The sequence below is a fragment of the Zalophus californianus genome, chromosome 2, assembly GCF_009762305.2.
Source record: "Zalophus californianus isolate mZalCal1 chromosome 2, mZalCal1.pri.v2, whole genome shotgun sequence".
NCBI classification, from domain to species: Eukaryota; Metazoa; Chordata; class Mammalia; order Carnivora; family Otariidae; genus Zalophus; species Zalophus californianus.
In genome coordinates this window covers 201,463,217-201,476,313 of record NC_045596.1, presented here as the reverse complement: position 1 = coordinate 201,476,313, position 13,097 = coordinate 201,463,217, and the positions used below count along the sequence as shown (strand labels likewise).

General features: G+C 56.3%; 2 protein-coding genes across 11 annotated transcripts in view; both read left to right on the top strand.

Moving 5' to 3' along the window:
* The window catches only part of ARHGEF10 (Rho guanine nucleotide exchange factor 10), a 111,112-nt gene extending 103,976 nt beyond the window's left edge, over positions 1–7,136 (top strand). For 7 of the 8 annotated variants that reach the window (XM_027598736.2, XM_027598734.2, XM_027598730.2 and 4 more), the window contains 2 exons: positions 1,814–1,936; positions 4,421–7,135. In XM_027598736.2, the coding sequence (XP_027454537.2) occupies positions 1,814–1,936; positions 4,421–4,926 (629 nt within the window). In that variant the 3' untranslated portion in view covers positions 4,927–7,135. Of the gene's footprint in view, positions 1–1,813; positions 1,937–4,420 lie in introns of all 8 variants that reach the window. The other variant, XM_027598735.2, reaches the window with a different exon arrangement.
* Positions 7,137–11,726: 4,590 nt separating this feature from the next.
* Positions 11,727–13,097, top strand: part of KBTBD11 (kelch repeat and BTB domain containing 11) — a 38,717-nt gene continuing 37,346 nt past the window's right edge. Inside the window, exon 1 of one of the 3 annotated variants that reach the window (XM_027599842.2) lies at positions 11,727–12,123. The gene's annotated coding sequence lies outside the window, so the exon portion shown is untranslated. Of the gene's footprint in view, positions 12,124–12,191; positions 12,407–13,097 lie in introns of those variants that run through there. The other 2 variants (XM_027599843.2, XM_027599844.2) reach the window with 2 other exon arrangements.

The window sequence follows — 13,097 nt, the reverse complement described above, 5'->3', positions numbered from 1 at the left end:
TCATGCTCTTTGGCACTGACCACATCACAGATCACATTGTCTAACAAATGACAGTGAACTTGTCCGTGACGAGCACGCACATCTTGTAGAGCAAACTTCTGGGTTATGAAGGCATAGAATTTACAGCAAACACATTGGAAGGAGCTTTGTGAATTGTAGGTCACAAGCAGTCACAGTTACCCCGTGATGGAGGTTTTGCTGCGCTGTCCGGAATATTCAAGGGAAAATATTTTGATGGAAAAGTTCTGAGAGGTCATGTTAAATCAGCCTTCCTGTGTCCCCACTGAGTGAGCACATTGCCTGCCAGGAGGGACCTAGCCACATAAAATGGCTAAATTAGGATTTTTTAAAAATCAGTGTGACTTTAAAAAAAAAAAAATACACATTGACCACATCAAAAGCGTCAGCAAATGAAACCAGACTCAAGATTATTTGTGAATTAGGAAGCAAAACTGAGGATTGGGGTTTGGTGTCTTCCTGCATCCTGGTGACATCCTGGGTGGGCCAGCAGCGAACCGGTTGGCGGCTGAGCCTGGGTGAGCCAGCAGCTGGGCCCTGCCTGTGTGCTGTGGTTATGTTCAGGGCTGGAGGTGCAGAGAGAGTCCCAGTTGGTGCATTTCCTCCCACACTGAGGCTCATTGCTGCTTCTGTTCCTTCTGTGGGTGTGTTTATTATGAGCACGTGGATAAGCCTTCCAGTATGTGATGTGTCGCTCAGTAATAATGGCTGTGAGTTGGTCTCGTTTGCTTCTGAAAGTGTCTGCACACCTGTACCTGTATGTTTTATAGGTATTTTATACCTGTATGCAAAATCCACACAGAGTGCCCACCCATCTCCAAAATGAAGTCATTCAAACAGACAGATGTCCATAATTCCTGGGGACAAAAACACTATTAGCTTTTAAAAGAACATATGTCTATATTGAGAAATAAAACCAAATCTTTTAATTTTTTTGTAAATTTTGTTTTGGTTTTGTTTTGGGGTTTTTTGGGGAGGGGGTCTTGCGTTTGTGTGTATGTGTGTGTGTGTGTGTGTGTGTGTGTCGTTGCAAGAAAATTCATAAAAATGGTCATGTTATTCTGCCTTTGGCCCTGGTATTAGACCATTTGTGTCCGTGTTTTTTCTGCAAGATGGACTTCAGGTGGAATTCAGGCATATTGGAAGTAACCTTCATTTCTACAGAAGAGAAGCAGAATGTTGTTTTAAATGCCACCTTCGCTTCTCACGGGCAAACTGAACCATTCTTGTCTGCGTGTCCATGTTAGAGCAGAAGGACGCTGGGAGTCCCCAGGACTCTCCTCAGAAGCGTGGCTGTAGTGAGTCCCGCGGCGCCCAGAAGTACCCTCCTGGCCCGATGATGCCTCTGGGTCTCGGGGCCGTGGCTGTAAAACCAAACTAGACAAACAGCCAAAGCCAGGAAGGCCCGTCTGACTCCGTTGTTCCCCATGAACCTTTCCCGTGCCGTTTCCCGTGCTGTTTCCAGCAGCAGGTGCAGGAGGTCACCTGCTGTGCCTGAGCTGTGCTGCGGGGCATGTGCGGAGACATCTGTCCTGGGCACGGTAGAGCCCCTCTCTCCTGGCAGGCGTGGGGGCTCCTTCTGCTGGGGTGCCCAGGACGGAAACCCAGCCCCTGGTCTCTCTCTTCCCTGCAGTGGAAGTGAGCACAGCGTGTGGTTGGAGAGCCCCGGGAGGGCGTGCTTGGCACAGCAAGCGCTCTGGCGGGAGGCTGGTGGTGTTTCCAGGGGGGGCACCGAGTGCCTGTCCCCAGCGCTGTGCAGCTGCCGAGACCACTCCACTTCCCTCTCTTCGTCCAGGGCACCAGCGCCTGTCCGTGACCAGCCTGCTCGTCTGCCACGGCTTGCTGATGGTCGGCACCAGCCTGGGCATCGTGGTGGCCTTGCCCGTCCCGCGTCTGCAGGGCATCCCCAAGGTGACTGGTGAGTAGACGCCCCCGCAGGTCTGCGCCTCCCGGGCCCCTGTCCCGTCCTGTGCTCTCACCAAGCCCTCCATCTCTGTCATGCTCTTGCATCCCGGGAGCTGCTTACACACTGTGAATTATTACTTTTTCTTCTTTTAGCGTACTCTGTAGCCTGTTAATTTGAATCATCAGTTCCTACTTGTGTTTTTCTGCTGCTTATGTTAGTGGCCCAGGGAGAATCTTACCCCAAAAACGTTTTCATGTTCCCTTTGTTGCCACTTACTACTCTTTGGCATTTAGATACATGATTTTGCTCAATGGCAGTGGATGCTTTTTTTTTTACATTTTATATTACAAAGAAGGAAGCTCAGCATCTGAACAAGGTTTTTTGCAATGTTGGTAGGGTTCAAATGGGTACAGTCTTTTCAGGAAGCGATTTGGCATTTTGGATCAGGAGCCTCAAAATGCTCGTGTGTCTGGAGTCAGGATTTTTCAGTTCTGAAATCTGCCTTGGGAAGCAGCTGAGTCTATGAACAAAAGCAAGATGCAAAAAAGATACTTGACACAGCATTCAGTTTTTCATAGCACAGAGTAGGGCACAACTTAAAAATTAGGGGTGAAGAGAGATTTAAGAAAATGGTTGTACTGCCATTTTAGAATATAGCGAAGCTGGTAAAAACAATGTGGAGAGCTTTGAATGATACTGAAAAACGTTACTTCTATGAGTAAAACCAGCATGTGAGGTGTCTTAAATTTTATATTGATTACATAATATCAGCCATGTGGGAAAAAAATCTCAGAGAAAAGGATTTGTAGGAAATTCACCAGAATGTTAATAAAGATTGTGTTCCTACACCGTCTTCCTAATGACAACACCAGAATATTTCATGTGACTTCAGATGCCCTTCCTTCCTCAGCGAGCTGTGACCAACTATCATAAATAGGTCTGTAGTTGACATGAGTTCAAGAGCCACCTGTTAGGGTCAAGGATCCAGTTTTGTTCATGTCTCCGTTCCTGTTTTTATGACGATCCACACATGGCACACACAGCATCGCATGTGATGAACACGTCCAGTTTCCATGGAGCTGGTGAAGGGGTCACCCTCCAGCTTCCACTGGCCCGGGCGGCGCACGCCCCTCCCCCCAGCCATACAGAACCCTTCGCCTGAGTTGCATATCCTCATTCCATTGATTTTTCCCTATAGTCTTGCCAGTTTGTACCTCAAAAAACCAAATTTGTAATTTCGCTGTTTTTCCCATTTCCTAGAATTGCCTCCTAACGTAGGTATTTCTCCGTAACTCTTTTTGTTTCCACGTTATTGCCGAGAGGCGTCCTCACTGGCGCGAGAGACTGTGGCTCACTCATGCTCGCTGGTGTAGGGGACGCCCTCGGCGTCCGCGTGTCTCACGGCGGCTGTTCAGTCTCCAGTGTTCTGTGTTGCTTGCGATGCCTCTGCGCGTGTTCGTCTGGCCGCCTCCGCTGATACCGGCCCGCGTCCTTCTGGGGGTGCACGCCAGGCGCGGAATCACTGCGCGTAGGAGACGCCTGTGCTCACCTTCCCTAGGTGACCCGGAGATGTTTTCCCCCCGCTTGTCACGTCGGGGGACGCCTCCCTCGCTGGTGTCTGAGCCTTCCTGCCCCTCCCCCCTCCCCGTACCTGCGGGGTGTGCGCTCTGTTCATGGAGGAACGGCAGCTCACCCTGGCTAAAGAATCCTGTAATTTTATCTGCTTTGGCCAAGATGGGATGAAGGTGAGGGCTCGGGTGTGTGTCAGGCTTAAAGCACTTGGTGAAAAAGGGCACACACCTGCCATGTCCCTGTCATCTCACCTGTGAAGCGCTTGGAAAGTGTAGACACCCTGTTCCCACCTGACAACATAGGGGCGGGGCGTTCGGGGACGGGCAATAATCCTTGTTTCAAAACAGACCTCTGGGTAGTTTCTGACATGTGCTCTTGGGTGAGGTGAGGATTTTAAAGTTAAAATTACATCACTCCTAAATTGAAAAGTCCCCCCTAAATAAATTAATTCATTAGATAGATGGATAGAAAAGTCCCCAATTTAATCAAAACAATGGAAGGAACTCATTCTAAACCCTAGAACCTTCTTATACTGAGAGATGGCAGGAAGCTGCTGGTATTTTAAGCATCTTGTGCCTAAAACACACATGTCTGGCACTTAATTTTTCAGTTGAGACTTAGGACAATCACATCTCTCTCTGTAGCGTGGGTGAGGGGACCCTCGCACGGGGCACAGGACCACCGCCCCTTTACTGCTCTGAGTCCCATGTGGGCATTAGGGCTTTAGACCATCACTCTGAAAGCTTTCTGGGAATTAAGTAGAAGTCCACGAGAATGCGACCAGGCACCATCCTGGCTTTAACCTGTCCCTTGGTACCTGAGTTCTGCATGGGTTTCTGTGGTTTGGACGAGAGAGAGATGCTTGCTGATTCCTCTGTGATCCTGTCTGTTGCATGCGGTGCTCGCGGAATGACACCCACTCAGGAAGAGGCATGGTCTCCTACCACGCGCACAACGGGCCTGTCAAGTTCCTGGTCATGGCCTCCGCCGCTGTCAGGACAGACAAGGACAAGCCTGCAGACAGCCCACCCCCCGGAGCGGAGCCCCAGGACGAAGAGCAGAAGGAGGCGCTGCCCTGCGAGGGGCCCAGCCTGAGTCCGAGCGGCGCAGACGCCATCTGGCTGGGGGACTCGCTGGGCTCCGTGACTCACCGAAGCGATTTCTCCTCGTCCTCTGGGTCGCTGACCCCCTCACAGGGCTCAGGCTCCCTGGAGCCCAGATCAGAGGAGACCATGGTCTACGACCTCCTGCGGTTCCCCAGCGTCCTGCCGAGCAGAGGGCGGCGGGCCAGGAGGGCGAAAGCCAGCTCGGTGCTGGTGGCGTGTGGGGGCCAGGGCCACCGGCGGGTGAGCAGGAAGGCCCGGCAGCAGCGCCCAGAGGAGCTGGCCTCCTCTGTCATGGTCTGGCAGATCCCCCTGCTGAACGCGTGAGTCGGGGCGTTGGCGGCCGAGGACGGCTCTCAGCTGGGTTGGGTGACCTGGCGGGCTGTAGACTGTCTACACTGGTTGAGGATGAATTAGGTCTTTGGGGAAGGCATGTGCAATATCGTTGTGGTGTCGTGGTGGTGGGTTCCTGCCGGCCCGTCCCCTCTGTCCACGCAGAGGCAGGTGCAGCTGCTGTGAGGAGGCAGCACAAGGGGGCCGTCGGGAGCTGCGGGAGGGCACCCCGCGCTCCTGACCGCCGCAGTCCACGTACACGCCCGGGGTGCCCCAGACCGACTCCTGGGCCCTGCTACCCTGAGAATTTGCAGACTGAGAACGTCTGGGAAGATATAGCCTGTTCAGTAGTATGGACACTTACTAACAATTCTTAGAATAATAACTTTACTTGATTCAGAGTCACTGCTTTTATTTATATTGTCTGTCTTTAAATTCTGGAGTAGAGTTTGTAACAATGAAGAAAGCCAGTGAACACACACCAGTCCAGTGGGTCTGCTGGACTGGTTTGCTTTCTGAAGCGAACTGGGTTTTCCAAAGTGGTACCCTGTGTGTATTGTATATTTTAACAAAGTGGTATTTTTATATTGCTTTTTTTGTCTATTAAAAATTAACAGTTAACGTTTCAGTCAATACATGATCTGTAACATTTCACAAATAATGTTTGCTTTGAACCAAAATGCTCAAAACCTCATCGACATTTGTACTCGAGCATCAACGCCAAACTCTTCCTCCCTCCTCGCGTCCAAGAGTATTGATGCCCATGTTCGAAAAGTGTGTGTTTCCCGGTTGTAGGAAATGTGCAGAGAGTGCGCTGGCCGGCTCTTTCACGGTGCTAGTCAGTGTGGCTGTGGGACGCGGGCTGAGGCGGGCAGCCCTGCCCTCAACGCGCCCCGTCCCTCAGCCGCATCTCCCACGGGCGCACAGGCTCTGCTCTGCGCTCACGAAGCCGGTGCGCACGTCCGGGTGTGCGGCTGAGCAGCGAGTCTGTGGCTCCCCACGTGGATTCATCCATCCGTGTTGTACTTACTGAGGGCTTTAAGACCGTTACTGCAGGCGTCACTGGAGGTAAATTTCTCAGCACTTTACAGATGACTAAAAATGCTAATTTTATGACCCAGCCAAATATTTTCCAAGGTGCATATATACCCCCACCGTGAAAGTAATATCTTCCCAAGCTTCCTTACATTGTTAGTTGCTATCTTAAATCATCAATAAAGTCTTTTTATTTAAAAATACAGTATTCGAATTGCCTTTTCTTCCCCCATGAACCGTGGAGGGGCACTTACGTTCTGTTCTGGCAAGGTGAGTGATGGCCTGGTGGGCCCTTTGGGATTCAGGCACACCACCTGCCTGTTTGGGAGTTTGGTACAAACTCCAGAGACTGTCACAACCTGTGTAGGAAAGTATGCTGTGATTCGAGGCAGGTGCCGAGAAATGTTCAAGGACTCACGTACTTGCCAGTTTGTATTTTGAGTGACATCATGAGTGGAACGAATTTCATGTAAAATACAGAAATATCTGTTGTAGACCAGGCTCCATATTATTTGCGCTGACTGAAACCGTGGAACTTCTTGGTCTTTCTATGGGTTAAATAAAACAGAACTACTCTGATGTGAATTTTATTGAAACCTTGGTACTCAAAGGTGTTTGGTCTTCATCAATATCTCAAAAAACTCAAAACCACTAAGTTTTCTTACAGCATAAGTAAGTAAAGAAACAAAACAAAACAAAACAAAAGACATGGCACCCATTGAGGTTTACACTTATTTTAGAATACCGACACATTTAGACAAATCTCCCGTGATGCCGTATATTGTACTCACGGGTCAGAAGTCTGGCCGGGCTCTGTGCAGGGAAGGGCCTCCCTGTGGGGCCGTCACTGTCTCTGTGGCCGCGCACCTCCCAACAGAGCGCTGAGCCCCTCCTGGGCGGCAGACGGCTTAGGGACAGCAGGCTGCCTGGGACCCAGGGCCACGCGGGTGTGTCTGTCCCCCCGCTTGCAAGGAGACCGGGATTCACCACCCTGCCTTGGGGCGAGGCCGGGTTCCCTTGGGCCCCCCAGCCCCGGGGCAACAGCTGGTGGGCCCGTGTGCCTCCGTGTGGGCTTGGCTGCCCGGCAGCGTCCTGGGACCAACAGTGTCTGGCCACGGGTGTGGGTGAGTTTGGGCCAGTGCTGTGCACTGGATGCGTCCCCCAAAATTCATGTGTTGAAATCCTAACCTCCACGGTCGTGATGGTAGGAGGTGGGAGGTCATGAGGTCGTGAGGGTGGAGCCCCATGATGGGAGCTGCCAGCCCCTCCACCTGGTGAGGACTCAGTAAGACCTCTGCGAGCCAGGGAGGCCTCACCTGATGCTGGCTCTGCTGGGCCTTGACTCTGGACATCCAGCCCCAAGGGGTAAACTTCAGAGCAGCCCCCTGTCTTCCCCTGGGAGGGCGCTTCTCACCTCTGCAGCCTCAAGTGCTGCTGAAGTTCACGTCCTGTTTCCAAAGGGAAACGAAACTTCCAGCAAACCAGGAGGCAGGATGGGCTGCCCCTGTGGGCAGCAACCCAGCAAGCAGAGGATGGCTCCCGCTGGGCTGGTGGCCGCTGCAGCGAGTAGCCAGGGTCCCACCGCACCAGGAGTGCGGGGCTCCCCGACGAGGCTCGTCCGGCTCCCCTGCCCTAATAAATATCCCGCTGCAGCCTCCAAGGCTGCGAGCCCGCCGATGCGCGGCCCAAGGAGCAGGGCCATCTAGAGCGGGTGGGGTGCAGCGTGCAGGCGAAGAACCCCGGTCACAGCAGGAGCAGGGCTGGCCACGCGCCTTCTCCACGTGTTGGAAGGCGGGTGCCGTGACCCCTGAAGGAACGGAGGAGTGGGGACCCGTCCTATGGGGTAAACTAAGCTGTGGGAGGCAAAAGACGCTGAGCCTGCAGGAGGGGTCTGTGCCCTTTCAGAGGAGAAGGGGTGGCATCTGGCTCCTACAAACATGGGCAGGTTGGAAGCTGGGTATCCTCGGGCAGCGCAAACAGGCCTGCAAATCTACGGAGGCCCCTGGGACTGTCCCTGGACTCTTGGGGCATTCAGCTGCCTGCTTGGCAGGGAGCCCCCGGGGTCCCAGCAGCCCCATACTTTGGGGCCCAAGCTGAGGAGGGACTCAGCTCCAGCAGCCGACCAGGGGATGAGTAACCCAGCTCAGAAGCTCAGCAGATAATGGGCTGCTGGGAAAACTTAGGGTAAGAGAAGAAGGCAAACTGCCTTCCCCCCGCCCCAGCCCTCTGACCCTCCTGCCTCAGCTCCCAGCCCCAGCCTTCTGGCTGCCCTGTGATTGCACGTGCTTGTGAATAAAGCATTGGCCAGCTTGGCCCAGACAGGAGCCGTCCCCAACCTAGCTACAGGGAGTGGGGTCCCATCTGGACGGACTTGGCATGTAGAGAGGTGGCCAGACAGAATGAGAAGAGGCCCGGCTGAATCAGGGAGCAGCTGGGTGCACCCCCAGAAGCAGCAGAACAGCAAGTCTGGAGAACTGTAATGTCCTGGAGTGTTTCGGAGATGGGAAATGCGCAGACCTTGTCCTGAGGCCAAAGAATTGTTCAGTGTAGCGGGACTCATCTGGGAGGGCGCCCTGGGGGGTGACATCAGGCCTCCCGTGGTGGGGGGGCGTGTCCTGGTGCCCTTGAGGATGAGAGCCACACGGGGTGGTGAGAAGGCCTTCCTACAGCTGTCCTCTGCTTCTGCCCTCCATACCTTCCACACTCTCACCTCCTGCCTCCCATCCTGGTCAGGGCGCCCCACCTCCTGCCCCCCATCCTGGTCAGGGCGCCCCACCTCCTGCCCCCCTTCCTGGTCAGGGCGCCCCACCTCCTGCCCCCCATCCTGGTCAGGGCGCCCCACCTCCTGCCCCCCTTCCTGGTCAGGGCGCCCCACCTCCTGCCCCCCATCCTGGTCAGGGCGCCCCACCTCCTGCCCCCCTTCCTGGTCAGGGCGCCCCACCTCCTGCCCCCCTTCCTGGTCAGGGCGCCCCACCTCCTGCCCCCCATCCTGGTCAGGGCGCCCCACCTCCTGCCCCCCTTCCTGGTCAGGGCGCCCCACCTCCTGCCCCCCTTCCTGGTCAGGGCGCCCCACCTCCTGCCCCCCATCCTGGTCAGGGCGCCCCACCTCCTGCCCCCCTTCCTGGTCAGGGCGCCCCACCTCCTGCCCCCCATCCTGGTCAGGGCGCCCCACCTCCTGCCCCCCTTCCTGGTCAGGGCGCCCCACCTCCTGCCCCCCTTCCTGGTCAGGGCGCCCCACCTCCTGCCCCCCATCCTGGTCAGGGCGCCCCACCTCCTGCCCCCCATCCTGGTCAGGGCGCCCCACCTCCTGCCCCCCTTCCTGGTCAGGGCGCCCCACCTCCTGCCCCCCTTCCTGGTCAGGGCGCCCCACCTCCTGCCCCCCATCCTGGTCAGGGCGCCCCACCTCCTGCCCCCCTTCCTGGTCAGGGCGCCCCACCTCCTGCCCCCCATCCTGGTCAGGGCGCCCCACCTCCTGCCCCCCTTCCTGGTCAGGGCGCCCCACCTCCTGCCCCCCTTCCTGGTCAGGGCGCCCCACCTCCTGCCCCCCATCCTGGTCAGGGCGCCCCACCTCCTGCCCCCCTTCCTGGTCAGGGCGCCCCACCTCCTGCCCCCCATCCTGGTCAGGGCGCCCCACCTCCTGCCCCCCTTCCTGGTCAGGGCGCCCCACCTCCTGCCCCCCATCCTGGTCAGGGCGCCCCACCTCCTGCCCCCCTTCCTGGTCAGGGCGCCCCACCTCCTGCCCCCCTTCCTGGTCAGGGCGCCCCACCTCCTCCTGTCTCCGCCCCCTGGCCCCTTGTCAGGGGGCAGCTGGTGGGGGTTGGCTGGATCAGACCCCACCCCACGCTGACCTGCAGATGTTCCAGAGCCCCTGCAGGGACCCAGTTTTGACTTGACTTGATCCGCTCGGGCTGTTCCCCCATGGCCTCCTGCGTCTGCCCCTTTGGCCGAGAGCACAGTCTTTTCTGCAGTCTGAGCCTTCGGGGACGCGTGTTTCTGAGATCACCGTTTCCTCTGCAGCCCTGCTTCAGACCGGGGCCCTGCAAAAAGTCCCTGTTCCGGCAGAGAGACGAAATGTCCTAAGAGCCGGGCCGGGCCCACTGCTGCCCCGTGAGCCCCGAGGCCAGGAAACCAGCCGCTGCACAGTGGAAGAGCCACGCCTGCCACGAAAGCCGGGATGAGGCCTCCCGTCAGGGGCCCGCTTCCTGGCTCTGTGAACCCCAGGCCTGCGGGCTTGCTTCCAGTGGGGCTGCTTGGTACTTTGCCACAGCGCAGCCCACATCAAGACGGAAGGCCTTCCCCTGGGCAGGAATGGGTGACTTGCTTCTCTTTCTGGGGTATTTCTGACCAGCTGTAGAGAAATGGAATTTTTGCAAATGGAGTCATCCTGTTTGATTTTCTAAATCATGTCCTAAAGCATCTTCTGTCAATCAGTATTTTGTACATTCAGTTTGAAAAGCGTGTCCCAGATCCAGAGGAAAGTGGGATCACCTCTAGCCAGTTTTGTCACCCGTAAAATGGACATCATTTAAGCCCTAGAGAACTTGCAGGTTTTTGGCAACTTTCGGATTTTATGGGCACGAAAATGCTTCCTAAAACTGGGTTTTTCTGTGGGTACGTGGTTTGGGAGTCGCTGACGTCACCACTGAGTAGAACCTTCTGTTACACGTTTTACCCTGCAGGTGTCCTGAGGGAGGCAGACGGTGTGCACGCTGTACCCATTGCACTTACTGTCACTGAAGAAGCCTGGCTGTTGGAGGACACGAGCCAAAGACCCCGTGTTTGGACTGTTTCTAGGCAACTGCCCTTCCACACCCCGTGTATGGGTTCTGATTCAGGGCACGGAGCACTTCTTGCTCTCCAGACCCCTTGTCTTTCACGCCCCCCAGCAGCCCCCGTGCACACTCAGGCACGCACCCTCCGGGCTTGCACACCCCCCTCCATGCTGGTGTGCTTGCCTGCCTGCAAGGGGCTGTTGGGGCAGTGTTTATTCGGGTGGAAGAAGACGAGACAGCAGGCCAGGGCTGCCCCTCTGCTGGGGTCTGGCAGCACTGTGTTTTCGGCTGCCTCTCTCCAAAGAGACTCGGAGAGAATTAACCCTTGAAAAGCAGGTTGGTGACTCTTTGGTGTCTGACAGCTTGTGTTGGCTTGAAGGCACATTTCTGCAGCCTCTTCATGGCCTGAGAATACCACGCGGGTCCTTCCAGGTGGATCCAGGTGCGTCCCCCGCCCCCCGGACCCGCAGCAGGTGGCTCATCCCCTTGTTCCTCCTCCGAAGGTGCCGAGCCCTGGGTTCCCAGCGAGAAAGTGCAGAGCCAGGGCAGGAAGCGGGGGGGCCGTCATCTTTGGCACCTGTCCCATGAGGGCTGTGAGCTCTGCCGACCTCGCACGATGACCGGACGTCCACACGTGCGTCTCGGAGCTGTCCTGCTGCCCCAGCACGGCGTCTGCACGCTCCATGCCGATCTGAGTGGAACTCTGTTGGAGTGATGTCTCACCGCGCCCCTGTGGGCAGAGCATGTGGACACAGCTCTGGGGTTTCATAACGCCAACCGCCGTGTGAGGAAGACGGTCTAGATCCTGCTGTGCTCAGAGAGCTCAGGTGTCTGGCCAAAGGGGACACGGCGAGGAGCAGCAGAAGCTGGTGGCCGGTGACCCACAGCCAGACTGGAGTCGGCCCACATCCAGGACCAGAATTGCCTGGCACTGGGATGGCCGGGGGTGGGGGGGGGAGCTTCAGGGAAGGAGGGGGAGGTGCCGGTCCTTGGCTGGGGCTCGGCGCGGCCGGGATTGTGTAACCCGGGCTGCCTGGAGCCCGGCCAGGCTGCGGAGCAGAGACACAGAAGGGCTGGAGGCAAAACCACAGAGAAACTGCCCACAGAAATCAGAGGTTTTCCGTGATTTAGGAACTTTCTCCTCGGTGGTGGCTGTGAACTGCTAGGCATAACTCATCACCCCGAAGAGTGGCTTGCTGGCTGGAGATTTCTACCAGGTCGTTTCCAGCTAAGGTCCAGCAGGTTCCCACAGACCACCCTGTGTGGAGCGTGGCCGCTGAGGCCCGGAGAACTAGCTGCCTTCTGGGAGGACAAGCAAACATACGGCCGGTGCAGTGTTCCAGAATGCCGCGTGATGGTTGAGGCAAAGCCCAGGGAGGCGGTGGTGAGTGTGGGGGAGGGGCGTGAGGAGGAGGGCAGGTCCAAGATGCTGGTGGAGGAGGGGGTGTGCCCTGGGTCCCCACGGGTCCTGCCTCGGTACAGCAGCTGCATGCAGAGCTGGGGGGGCACCCCGGGAAGTGAGAGCACAGGAATCTGAAGCGACCAGTAAAGCGGTCCCCCCCGAGGCTGACAGGTGAATTCTCCGAGGTTTTGAGGTGCAGGGGTGTGGTGCGTGGCTTGCACGCTCGCATGCAGAGAGAAAGCACCGTGCGCCTTGTTCCAGGTAGGTGAGTAATGGAGGAGTTATTTATTTTTTTCTGCTTATCAAAAAATCATTGCTTGCTTTTGTTGTTGTTGTTGTTTCTGTGGTGTCCAATGTGTGGGATTCCTATCCCATGGTCTCTGGTTCAGTGGTTCTCCACCAGGGGCGATTAGCCCGCCCCCCAGGGATGTTTGGCAACGTCTGGAGACATGTTCATTGTCGTTAGCTTTGGGGGGCAATCACAGGAGTGGACGGGGCAGCAGTCTGGCAGGGACCAGGGACGCTGCTGGACGCCCCCGGTGTGGGGGACAGCCCCTCCTCAGCTGTGCCATGGCTGAAACACCAGGTCTCCATGTTCTTCCACTTCCCTGGAGATCAGTTGCTTGATTTCTTTCTTGGGTGGGCACATACGGGATTCCTGCTCTGTTCTCAGAGGTCCCGGTCTCCTTACTGCATCTGTCGGTCTTCAGCGCTGTTGTTCTAATTTGAACATAAAAATATCTTGTTTGGGGTGGGGCCTGGGTGGCTCAGTCAGTTAAGCATGGGACTCTTGACTCAGCTCGTGATCTCAGCATTGTGAGATCGAGCCCCGTACCGGGCTCCATGCCGGGTGTGGAACCTGCTGGGGGTTCTCTCTCTCTCTCGCTCTCCCTCTGCCCCCCATACCCCAGCTCATGCTCGTGCTCACGCACTCTCTCTCGCTTTAAAAAAATAAA